This window comes from Galleria mellonella, unplaced genomic scaffold (genome assembly GCF_026898425.1).
Source record: "Galleria mellonella isolate WM207_F2 unplaced genomic scaffold, CSIRO_AGI_GalMel_v1 utg300, whole genome shotgun sequence".
In the NCBI taxonomy this organism is placed as follows: domain Eukaryota; kingdom Metazoa; phylum Arthropoda; class Insecta; order Lepidoptera; family Pyralidae; genus Galleria; species Galleria mellonella.
In genome coordinates, this window is record NW_026442068.1 from 259,225 (window position 1) to 273,255 (window position 14,031).

The 14,031-nt window shown below is 32.8% G+C and overlaps 1 protein-coding gene across 2 annotated transcripts in view; it reads left to right on the forward strand.

Annotated features, from left to right (window-relative positions):
* Positions 1–1,622: 1,622 nt before the first annotated feature.
* The window catches only part of LOC113523458 (phospholipase D2), a 36,323-nt gene continuing 23,914 nt past the window's right edge, over positions 1,623–14,031 (forward strand). Inside the window, exons 1-3 of one of the 2 annotated variants that reach the window (XM_052895597.1) lie at positions 1,623–2,187; positions 4,848–5,042; positions 10,466–10,622. In XM_052895597.1, the coding sequence (XP_052751557.1) occupies positions 2,037–2,187; positions 4,848–5,042; positions 10,466–10,622 (503 nt within the window). In that variant the 5' untranslated portion in view covers positions 1,623–2,036. The remainder of the gene's footprint in view (positions 2,188–4,847; positions 5,043–10,465; positions 10,623–14,031) is intronic. The other variant, XM_052895598.1, reaches the window with a different exon arrangement.

Sequence of the window (14,031 nt, forward strand, 5' to 3'; positions counted from 1 at the left end):
CCATTGTCTATTTCGGATCCATCAAATATAAAAAAAACCTCAATATCAAATATTATTATGATAATTATTATAATTCTAGCATTCCATTCGTATATGATCAAAAACACAATTTTGCTGATATTACTTTTGTAGGCGTTTTACATAATACATGCGATTAGATCATTTCTATTTATTTAATAATTTCATGAATATCCTTCTAATAATATTTGCAAATTGTTAAAATAGAGTATAAATATTTTTTTTATTTTAATATAAAGTTATTGGAAAAATAAATTAAATTGTATTATTGTAACAATATTGGTCTTATCCTAAATATTTATTTACAAATAACAAGAAAAAGTAATTAAAAATTTTAAAAATTATTTATTTAATTATTATATTAATTTTAATAATTTGCAAATTAAATAAAATTTCATAAATATTACCATAAAGTTCAAATTTAAGTTTAAAATTGATATTTTACCGGTTCGTAGGTCTGTAATGATATCTGTCAATAATTACACATGTCATTCCGAAGTTGTCATTCATATGTCATTCGATAACTAAGCTTGCTGAAATGACATCACGCCATTAGTTGATAACATTTTTAGCTATTTGGTTTGTTTATTTACATTTCTTCATACGTATAAGTCAACACTTTAAACGACTATTATATAAGTACATAAAATATCATTCATCATTATCACCTTCTCAGTCATTATTTGTCCACTGCTTAACATAGGCCTCCTCCCTAGACTGTCATAAAGAATGGTCCTGAGCCACCGAGTGCAGAGTTTGTGGTTGCAACAAACTCTCTGCAATGCACTTAAGGTCGACACACCATCCAGTGGGGGACCATCCTACACTGCGTTTGCCCATACGGGGTCGCCACTCAAGAATCCATCTTTCTCATCGCTCGTCGGTTCTTGACTGGCTGCAGTGACCAGCCCATTGCCACTTCAACTTGCTTATCCTTCGAGCTATGTCGGAAATGAGAATATCCGCAAAAGTATTAAAGTAACCAACATAACCCAAAGTATAAGTAAAATAAAATTACTTATAAAATTATGAATTGCTAAATAATTTAACTCTTTCACTCTAAGCATTCTGATATGGTCCATAACTGAAACTTAATCTACGGTTTTTACAAAATATTTAAACGTGAAAAAAATTATTTCAGTTCCAAAAACGACCAAATGCGAATGTCTTTTGTTGAAAATTACTAAAATATCAACAACAACCCTCGTGACATACAAAATTCAGATACATACCTTATTTCCTAGCTGGTATATTTAAATTTTATAAAAAGAAAGATTGTATTTATTTGTTTGTTTTTATTGTATTTATATTGTTTGTTTACTGATTTTTTTTGTGTCATAATCAGAAAAAATCTTTAATATCAAACTGTTTTTGTGTAAATTAAGTAACTACGTATGTAAGAATCATACTATACATAAAAAATTTCTAAGTCTAGCGTATTTGAAAATGTAATTATGTAAATAATGTAGATTATAAATGTAATTCATGTAAATTTGATTAAAAGACACACCAACAAAGTTTACTTAATTATGCTAGGAAAAAACAAATTACTTAATTTCCTCGTTTTGTTTACAAAATGTTACTGACCACTGGCTTACGTCACTGGTAGTCACTACTAGAAAACTTGAATGTATCTTATTATTACGTACAAATGTTAGGTATAAAGTTTGGAGTCTTGAATATCCTTCTTTGTGAATCAACCTTGAATTTACATTAGACTATTTTTATGAATCAAATCGTAGTGCAACTTTTAATACATTTTCTGAACTTGTATTCGACAGTATGAAACACAGAGAATAGAAATAGTAATTCATTCGCAGTGACGAAAACTTAGTAAGTACAGATTTCACTAAATAATAAACCGTAGTAACAAAAACCTTGGCAAATAGCCTTGTTCATTGATGCATGCATCTCCGAAACCTCTGGCGTCCGATGTAACACCTAAAAACTGTCTGTCGCGAGTGTTGTGTCCCAACTGAAAATAGCTGTAAACGTTATCGCCTTATCAAAAGATTATTATGTGCACAAGTGTTCAGTTGATACAACGTAATGGGCAAACCATTAAGTATCAAAATACTGATGGTTACGGAGCAATTCAAAGGAGATACACAGAAAAACGTATGGAGCGTAACGAGTTGACATTAAGTTTCCATAATTTAATCAAACGAGGTAGTACTTGTGTTTAAAAGTGTTTATTACTGTGACTAGTGTTTTGTGTGTGTTACATATGTTATTTGGAAGGGTATCAACATCAGGTGTACTTCATCTTTGTCTATCAGCTATACCATAATAAAAAAATTCATTGTCTAAAATTTGCCATTATCTGAAATTAATCAAGGTATTCTGTTGCTGGCTGAATTAAGTACTATTTTTTTAAAAGTTCTACTTTGAAATATGAATAAAAAAAGAACACATATTTCTTTATTTAAATTTAAAATCATGTTCTAAATTGCTACATGCCTGAAGTGATTTTTAATTGACATATTTATATAGACTTTTACTTACTATTTATAAATCATACAATATATTTAATAGTGGATATGAGTTTCAATATAGTTAATAAAATTTTAGTTGCTTATCACCTATGTGATAATAGGAATTCTTATGCAAAATTAATAAATTTTTTGCTGTTTAATCACAGAGTTTTATGAAATTCATAGACAAATCTTTGTAAACCCATATATTCCTACTTAGTCTTAAATGTTTATTTTGATTTTATAATTTGAGAATTTTGAATTACTTTTTTGACACTACCATAAAGTAGATTCAGCTCTGTTCTCTTATTTTACTTTTCAACCGACTGAAAACAAAGGAGGTAGTCAATTAAGGTTATATTTATTATGCTTGTTACTGAATAACATTTTTAGTTCTGAAACAATTTGAAAAATTCTTTTTTTTTTCATCTAACAGGATATACTTACAGATTGAGCCCATAGAAATTTCACCAAAGTCTTTTCAGTAGATTAGTTTTGAAATGAAAGTAAAGTAGTAGTAGTATGGTTTTGCCCCAATTGAAGTCTTTTTTTTTTCTGAAACACAGTCTTTAAATATGGTGGAGGAATTTTTCATTTTTTAAATGTAAAACATACATTTAAAGTATTGCTAGCATTTACGTATGACTTTGTCCACATGGCCAGGATATATTGATTCACTGGGATAAATAGTAACATATATTCTTCTCCCTCTCAAATTTATTTATTTATTTTATTCTTTATTGCTCAATAAAACTATGTACAAGTGGCGAGTTTAATGCCGTATGGCATTCTCTACCAGCTAACCATTTGGTGAAAACAGAAAGCGTATTAAAGGCACATGTGGTGAAAAATATGTGACATAATTATAGTAACATACTGAATTGTATGTGTATACTAAATTTAATGTAAATTTTTTGAATTGGTTAATTGCTAAATGATCCCAAATAAATAAAATTACTATACTTTCATGTTTATAACTAGATTTTTGCCCACTATTTCAAAATTAATAAAATAAATCAGTTCTTCTTGACATCTATCTATACTTATAATAAATCTGTAGAGAGGTCAATTCTGTACATGAAATATATTTCCAAAATAACTATCAGGGGGTGATTAGTGATTGATACTGATGCCAAAAATGCAATCAGTAAAATTTCTGTCTGTCTGCATATTCGTCATAGAAACAAAAAGTACTAGACGGATTTTAACGAAACTTGGTACAATAATTCTTCATACTCCTGGGCAGGTTATAGTATACTTTTCATCACTCTATGATCAATAGGAGCAGAGCAGTGAAGGGAAATGTTGGGAAAATAGGAGAAGTTACTCCATTTTTAAGCTTCCGTCGCGTGTGCAGCCTTAATGGCCACTTTTTAAAATTTTAAAAATGTCCACCTGTGCGAAGCTGGGACGGGCTGCTAGTGTCAAAATAAAATATACTGTATACTAATTTCTAAGTTACACCCTCAGGATTATAACTCAGGAAAACCACATTCATTTTGGTGCAATATTTTTTTGCATAATGCTGGAACAAACAGACAAAATTTCTAAACATTATTCTTTCAGCTTCGATCGCTCATAATAAAATCCCTTTTTTATATTTCCATGTACAGACATCTACTTAAAATTTTATTATAATAGAATGATATTAATAAGGAAGATATAGATTTTCTCTTAGATCTTAGATCCCAGGAAGCTTCTGTGCTTCTGAGCGGAGCTAGGTTGGCTGTACTAGCCACGACTCATATGCACAATGGCCCAAATGAGAGACTAAGCGCGGAAAATAGAGTCCTATTTACATTACATTACAAGGAAGATAGAATATTCTCAATAGATTACAAGTAACTCTCTGTCAATACTACTAACATATTTTGTCTATTTGCATTTTAGTTGTTTTAATTTTCGTTTTTTCTTTTATATAAATAATGTATTTATTAAATATTTATTTAATGATAAAATAAACAACATTGGTTAATATTATAAACTAGTGACTAATTAGGTCATTAGTAGTATGTACATTAAAAATTAATAATTTTTTTTTTTTTAAATTGTGTTAAAAAAAACTGACTTTAAATGTAGAAAAACCAGTTCTTTTGATTTAAAAAGTAAGTTCTTTCAGAAAAAAAAGTCTAATCAGTTTACAAAAGACAAAGTTGTGAGGTTTTAAAAAACAAATATAGCCGAATTAAGAACCTTTTTTTTTAAATTAGTTGAAAAATAAATTATTGTCTGTTGTTAATTTTTTTTTAATTATTAATATGTTCTTTATAGCTGTTTTTTAGTAATTTTGTGACAATAATAATTGCTTAATTACTTAATAAACATTTCAATCAAATTATCAATTCCATTTAATAGATGAACAACTCTACGGATACACAAATCACGCTATGGAGACACCCACTCCGACCAACTCTCCTGGGGACTGTCTCCAAGGGATCTTCCAGCCTCTGGACTCTTTGAATCCAGGTTTAGACTCTGACTTTGATGAGAGTCTAGCTATACCGGAGTCTATAATAGACATAGAGAAAACTAAAGAGGAACCTGATTCTGGTAAGTGCTTATAATTAAAAAAAATATTATGCATTATTATATTTATAATCAAATAATATATATTTATAACAGAAGGAGGGGGGTCTCTAACAGTTAGTGGTAGATTTCCTGTTTTAAATAGGCAAGGTCACGGGTCCCATCTACTATAAAGTAAATCTATTATATATATAAATTTTATCATTAAAATCACTTTTTTTTTAAACTTAATCTTGCTGGTTACTCTGTCATAGATTGTTATTTGCTGTTCTATCACAGTTAATTGTTTGATATAGTAATATTTTTGTATATATTTATTATGTGTATATATTTGTTTATATATTATATTTATTTAATTTATTACATTAGTCTAATTATGTGTTTATATTATATGAATATATCAAATATTGGTTTATTTTTCCTCTATTCAATAATGCACTGCCTACTTATTTCTCGGTATTGTCCAATTGCCCAACGCAAAATGTACATAGAATTTTACTGTGCATTAAATTTTAAATCAATGATTAAATAAATTAATAAACATTATATGTATAATATATGAAGTATGATACTTTATTTAAACTAATGAACGTGCTCAATTTAAAGAACCTTATCTTTCTTATTTATATTTAGAGATTTATGTTAATTAGGATTAATGAAATATAAATATGAAATGGATAATGAAATATGAAATGCCCCAGCCTACCTTCTGGTAATAATCTACGCTTATAATAAATAAATGTTTGTTTAATCTTAATAATAAAACATTGCCCTTTTTGATAAACAGAAATAGTCATAATTCAGATAAGCCATTGTCCGATATATATCTGGTTTATTTTGTATATGAATGTGGAAAATAATAGTCTTATCACGATAGCGACTGTGTTACTCGCGAGTTCACTTGCTGTATTATTATTTGTGAGTCTGTTTAAATTATCATGTAACCGTAACTGCCAGGAAATACTCATTTACAGAACAAGTACGAGTTCCTTGAGGATTCTCTACTTTATCGTCAGTTGGACATATTACTTTAGGTATTTGAATTCCCAGGTTCAATTCTGGATTGGGTCAATTTTACTAATACATATCATAAATAATTAGACAATGTCTATACATGGGAGATATTTAAGAAAAATTTATATCGGAGGTCTGAATAAGACCAATAGAGGCTAAAACAATAATTTTTAGAATTTGTATCTGTGTGTGTGTCTGTCTTTCTCTTTGTCTGTTTGTCTATTTGTTCCGGCATCACGTAAAAACTACTGCATCAAATTAGATGCGATTTTCGCAGCTATATATTTCTGAAGGTGTGATTTAAAATTTGATATTTATTTATTATCAACCGAAACATGGTCCTACACGATTGCCCGTATGCAAAAGCTTCAAGTTAATTAGCGAGCTATGGAAAGGGCTGTGCTCGGAGTCTCTTTGCGTGATAGAATCCGAAACGAGGATATCCGCAAAAGAACCAAAATAACCGACATAGCCCGAAGGATAAGCAAGCTAAAGTGGCAATGGGCTGGTCACATAACTCGAAGAATCGACAACCGATGGGGAAGAAAGTGTAGGACGACCCCCCACTAGATGGAGCGATCTGAATTGCATTGTAGAGAGTCAGTGGGTGCAGTAAGCCACCTGCACTGTGACCGTTTTTTATGGCAGTCTATAGCGGAAGCTTATGTCCAGCAGTGGACGGGTAATGGCTAAAATGATGATGATGATAATGATTTATTTATTTATATTTTTGATCACATTAAAACATGTCTACAGAACGGACTTAATGGTATGTGCTTTTGTTTATTTATTACATCCACTTTATCTTGATATGCCAACTAATTGGTTTCCTTACTCCTGAAACCACACGTACGAAGGAGCGATCAAAAAAATTGGTTGTTATTGTAGCAGTACGAATGTTTTCAATCAAATATGAAGGTATCATCGAAAGAAATAGTTTATAGAAAATATTATGTAACTTTCATAGTGTTATCACGATTGTTCGCTGCAGTTTATTATATCGTTTTTATCGTAATTAAATTAATTAATAGTTAATTAAATGTTTTTCACTATAATTATATAAAATAAATAGTCGTTTTTCTGCCCTTAAGGTCGCAATTAACTTAAGGTTCTTCGGATGGAAAACATTGTTGACGCTGAAAAAAAACTCTGCGTCCTTTTTTAAGTGACTTTCAAAAAGAGGAATTTTTCGATTCATCGGATATTTTTGTGCTATGAGCACAACACGGCCATATCACGAATTCTGAATTGATTTTATTATGTCCTCAAATTTACAAGGTTTACATCAATATATTTTTACCCTGTGGTCCCAGCATAGAATGTGCGACCCCTTCTTTTCCCGTGAGTGGCATTAAAGGCGACTAAGGTAACTTAATATTCGAGGGATGGGCAGCAGCGTTCTCCCTAATACATCAACAAACCCTAATTGCGGTTGTCAGCCCACCTGCTAAGTGTGGCAACTACTAGTAAAATTTCCCTTGTGGAGAAGACCTATCTTCAGCAGAGATAGGAAAATTCTTCCTATATTGACTTTGTGACGTCAATCGTCACTGCTAACGTTTTTATTTGCTAGCAAATCCTACTTGTAAACACATACACATGATAAAGTCTCGAAATATAAATTTTACTACTTGTACCAGCAACTATGCGACTATGCGTGGATTTTGGAATTGGATAATCACTTCCAGATGGCATGTCAAGATGGTGATATTTTAAAAGAGACATTGCTGGCTATCCCTCGGCCATTAGTTGCCTCTTACGACACTCACAGGACGGGTAGGGCTGGCCCATTCTGTAAAGGGTCACAGTGAAAAATAATATTCTTTAAAGCAACAATATATACATATATTGTGCAAGACGCACCATTTAAGTTTCTTTTTTATTTTCATTTTATTAAAAAGATGTTTTGTTTGTAGTTTGAAGTCTGTGTCAGTTTAAGTTTTGTTTCGTTCCCTTTTTTGCTCCCTTGGTTTGCTTTGTATATTTTATATAATTATATTATCTTTCTAAAAACACCGTGTTTCTATACCAGCATACAGTCGTTTTCGCCCACATATATAATATAATACGTGTAGATACAAGACAAGACAACCATTTGAATAGAAACAAATAAACATATTAAAAAATAATATTAACTTTCTTTCTTATATATATATATATATATATATATATATATATATATATATATATATATATATATATATATATATATATATATATACAAAGAAGTTTCAATACATTCTTTGCCGGGACCACACGTCGATAATAATATTATTTATTAATTTTGCAGATGATTAATTAATTTTTATTTATGTAACAGTAATAAAAAATTATTAAGCATATTTTAACATATTATGCTGTCTTTTGGCTAACACGAGATATGAAGTGACAAGTGCGGGACAAAAACAAACATAGTGATTTCGTAGATAACGTATCAACAATCACACTGATTTGTTTCCCAAAATGTAGGTTAATCATTAAAACATCAGACTAGTACAAAACCCTCCATTGCTGACCTTTACCATGTGGTAAATTGAATTACAAAGTCATTGCTGACAAATTATATTAATTGGTTCCCATTTTCTTAATATGGTAGCTGCATCCTACGGCTGTTCCTGCATGAATTAGTACATAAAGTAACCTATGTGCTAAGTTAAGCTATAACCTACCCGTATACCAAATTTCATTCAAATCTTCACTAGTTTTTGCGTGAAAAAGTAACAAACATCCAATCATCCAATATTAACAGAGGGAGACTTTGTACAAAAGTCGATTGCTTGGGTACCTCTATCCCATTCGTGTTTCAACCGTGAAACAGTTGTTTGCATGGCTGTGTTTCGGTTTGAAGAGTGGGATATGGCGTGAATTTACTGGGTACAGAGGAATAACACCTGAGTCCTCAGGAATGGCAGCGCATGGGGGGTATCATGGGCGAAACAGTATACTTTGTTATGTCCATGGTACTGCTTATGTCTATAGGCGACGGTTACCACTTTCCATCAGGTGGACCGTCAGCTTGTTTGCCATTCTAAGCTGTATAAAAAAAAAAATCTAACTTTATAAACTTACACATTTATAATATTAAATAGAATATAACACAGAAATAAAATTGATTTATATTTTTATTTTATTTTTATTGCTGGTATTTACTGGCAACAGTAACCGTTTACCATCATACGGACAGTATGTTTGTATGCCACCGTTGTGTTATAAAAATAAAATGTCAATAAATTATTTATGAAATTCGTTCACGCGTCACTCGTTTCAGCCCTGACATACATGCTAATATAACTGTATACCTTTGTCTTCTAACAGCCCTACAAATAGATACTCATTCCGATTAAGTACTTTATCATGATGTGATGACTCACTGATAGATAATGAAACTGTGATAACTCTCTGCTTACTTGTTCTATCATAGTAGTTATGTGTCACCGCCAGAGGAATGTGTCATTGCGTAATATTGCAACATATGGAAGCTATGGGTGGTCAAATGCTACTCTATATCAATAATAATACAGTTCATTTTGTCATTTACTATATTTCACCCGCAGCTTTGAGATACATTGAATGACCGTGAAGGGTGATAGATGAGAATGAAAACAGGCCAGTTAGCCCATCATGATGAATTCATCAGGAATTAACCATGATAGTATCCAGGGAGAAGTGCGAGGAGGTGGTCGATCTAGTTGGGTATATTGCTAGCAATGGGATTCTCAGTCTCCATTACTAACAATCCCTTTCCCCCTATGAAGAGGGCTATGCTCGGAGTTTCTTTAAGTGACAGATTGTGAAATGAGGATATCCGCAAAAGAACCAAAGTCACCGATATAACTCGAAGGATAAGCAAGTCAAAGTGGCAATGGGCTGGTCACATAGCTCGAAGAACTGACAATTGACGGGGAAGAAAATATGGGGGGAATCCTACATTACGAGAGTTAATAACACAAGTAATGCCTATGATATCGCAATGAGTTGTATTGGCTCTAGCTGCTTATCATCAGACGTAGTGTATATTTGGTATTTTCCCTGTCACCATATAATATAACCTAAACTATGTCAGAGGGGTTGGGGAGGGATTGTTAATAAGGGCCCCATTGCTAGCAACATACCCAACCAGGTCGACCTCCACGTGGCCCCCCCTGGAAACCATCGTGCTGAATTCCAAGTGTATTCATCACGATGGGCTAACTGACCTGTCTTTTCATCCTCACCTATCATCACTCACTGGTGCCCTGCCAGTGAATACCAATAGCGCAGGCGGGGTTTACTATTCCATTATCGTCCATTAAAAGAAAAACCCACGTCAGAAGCGTTCTTGTATATAAAGAAGTCGGCCTGAAACTTTACACCAGAGGGCTCCACTGTCACACCAATAATAATAAAAGCTTACATTAGTCAATCTCTTACTAATATCTGTTTTCTCTTCTCAGCTCCATTATCCTCTTCGGTGCCGTTCAAAGCGATCCACAATGCACCTGTTAAGTTTAAGTCGGTGCATCGAAAAGTGTTCATACCAGATGTTGAGATACAAGTGAAATTTATAGAAAACGAAAGAAGCGTCACCACACATCTGCTCAACCCTAATTTGTGAGTATATTTTTATATGCCTCTATTTTTGACCCGCGACTTTGTTCGAACGATCGAGATGCACTGATTGCCCGAGACTATATATTTTACTAGGATAAGTTAGTTGAAATGGCAACGGGCTGGTCACACAGCTAGAAATCTCGTCAGCCGATGGGGAAGTAAGGTTGTTAAATGGCGACCCTATATAGGCACACACAATGTAGGACGACCCTCCGCTAGGTGGAGTGACGACCTCAAATGCATTACAGGTAGTCGATAGATGCAAGTGGCTCACGACCGTTCCTTTTGACAGCTTATGGGAGAGGCCTATGTTCAGCAGTGAACAAATAACAGCTGATATGATGATGATGATGATGATATATTTATATCAGAGGGAGACTTTGTACAAAAGTCGATTGCTTGGGTATCTCTGTCCCATTCGTGTTTCAACCGTGAAGTAGTTGTGTTTGTATGGCTGTGTTTCAGTTTGAAGGATATGGCGTGAATTTACGGGGTACAGAGGAATAACACCTGAGTTCTCAGGAATGGCAACGCATGGGCGGTATCATGGGCGAAACAGTATAGTCTGTTATGTCCATGGTACTGCTCATGTCTATAGGCGTCGGTTACCACTTTCCATCAGGTGGGCCGTCAGCTTGCTTGCTATTCTAAGTTGTATAAAAAAAAAATTATTGACCTTTAAAATACATGTATAGCCTCTTACAAAAATAGCATTTATCTTTCTCCATTGTAAATACTATGTGCACACCAAATTTCATGACAATTAGTTGAGTCGTTAGTGTCAAGAGAAAACCCAACGTGTATCAATAACGCAGATTGGGGGGCATTGTTAGTAATGCAGACTACCAGTCCCATTGCTAGCAATATACCCAGTCAGGTCGACCTGCACGTGGTCTCCCCTGGAAACCTTCGTGCTGAATTCCAGGTGTATTTTTTTATGGGTGAAAATGGTATGGTAACCCCGCCTGCGCTAACGGTATACGCTGGCATAAAAAAAAAAAATACTTCGCCCCTTTTAAAACTTAAAGCATAAACGTCAACCTCTGTCTCAAACCTGTTTGATACCTACTTAAGTTACCATTCTCTAAAAAGCTATCGATGTTATTATGATAAGGAAATTAATTGAAGGTCGTCTAGCGCGATCTTAGGAAGGCCACAGACGCCGAGTTGCGGATCGTCAATAGATTTCTTGTTTTTTTTTTTTTTATTTCCTCTCAGCAAATGTCTAAGTTATTTTACTAATCAGAAGTTAGTTGCGATTTGCGAAATCTGCAAATCATTAGAGGTCTAAAAGACTAGTCTATTTCTTGTTTAGTTTTTTTGTGCTTAACTTGGTATATCGAGTTATATTAATATTTCCCTGTCTTAATTTTTTTTTATGATGAACAATGGTGACCGTCGCCTATAAACATGAGCAGTACCATGGACATAACAGAGTATACTGTTTCGCCCATGATACCCCCCATGCGTTGCCATTCCTGATGACTCTGGTGTTAGTCTCAATTTGTAAAATCAATTTATACATATATATTTAATATACAGGTCTGAAATTCATCATCATCATTATCATATCAGCCGTTAACTGCTCACTGCTGAACATAGGCCTCCCCCCCCCCCTTTTCTTCATAATAGGGAGTTTCCAAGTAATTGCCACATTTGGCAGGCAGATTAACTATCGAAGTTAAGCTTTGGTGATGTTTTAAGAAAGACGCTAATGCCCATCGCTCGACCATTAACTTTTCTTAACCTCTTACAAGTCACGGGAAAGGAAGAAGTGAATTCATTCATTTAAGTCCTAAATTACATAATAATAAATACTACTGCGTTACTAGGCTTCTGTGACAGTGCCATCTAGATAAAAACTAAGCAGAGGAACAGTAGGTAATTTGTCAGACATACTAAATTACATACTACATATTATAGAACATTCAGACCAATACAAATAGAAAACAAAATATGCTCGACTAGCTTTGAGTGGGGAACCATACGGAATTCTTAATTGAAAAATTGTTATTGAAACAGACGTCAGACTTCTTAGTATGACCTTTAGTACGTATTTACCCGTCAAATATATGTATATAGGTCAGACGTATGCATATATATATATATATATATATATATATATATATATATATATATATATATATATATATATATATATATATATAACTGGCCTATGGCAATTCTCGAAAGACGTCAGTTTGTGAAAAGAATTCTGAATAGATTGATGGAAAATATAAATTTTTAAATATGGGAAAATATTCAATTATTATTTATATAATTGAATATTTTTCGAATAGTCATATCCCGCAGCTTTGTCCGTCTGAATCAGTATATAAGGTATCTTATGTCCTAAGTCAGGATAGCATAAAAAAACTTTAGACTCTAATGTTATTTCTAGTTATGTTAAATCTTTTTTATATTGTTCCTTTTATTTATGTGTATTATTCCTTTTCATATATATTATTGTACTGATGCTTTCCTGAGTGAACGTATTGGAAGACTGTAAAGCTCATCCAGTTGATGTAATAAATAAATAAACTACCCGTGTACCAAATTTCATTCAAATCTGTTCAGCAGTTTTTGCGTAAAAGAGTAACAAATATCCATCAATCATTATAAACTTTCAAATTTATAATACATCCATCCTATATAGTACGAGTATACTAAATTCCATAGTGATTGGTTAAGCCGTTACGGTATTAGAAGGTAACAAACAAACAAACTTTCACATTTATAATATGGACTGATATACCTGAGGAAAATAAAAAACAAATTAAAAAAATAAATTATCGTCATGTTCGGTAAACAACTTTAGCCAAGAAGAAAGGGTAAGAAACCGTACGTTTGCTCTATTTAAAAATAATCTTATTTGACATAGTAATAAGGTTTACTTTGGAACATTCAGATACACAATACATGAATTTGCTAACACGTAACACGCACGCGATAAAGTGTAAACAATCTGTACATATAAGTCAATAACATTTAACGTCACGTAATGACTCAATAAGAAAGACAATTGTACGTCAAGGTTTTGTATCAATGCACTTCATTGAATTACATTGCATGATAAACGAATCGATAAACCGAAGACGTTCAGGTATCTTTGTTTTTAATGGATGATAATTGAGTGGTTCCCCGCCTCCACTATCGGTATACATTGGCAGGGCATCAGTGAGGATTTTTTGTTGGACGAAAATGGATCGGTAACTCCGCCTGCGCTAACGGGATATGCTGGCGGAGCACCAGTGAAGGGTGATCTATGAAAACAGGCCAGTTAGCCTATCATAATGAATTCATTAGGAATTAGTCATGATAGTTTCTAGGGGGAACCGCGTGGAAGTCGACCTTGTTAGATATATTGCTAGCAATGGAATTTTTAATCTCCATTACTAACAATCCCTTT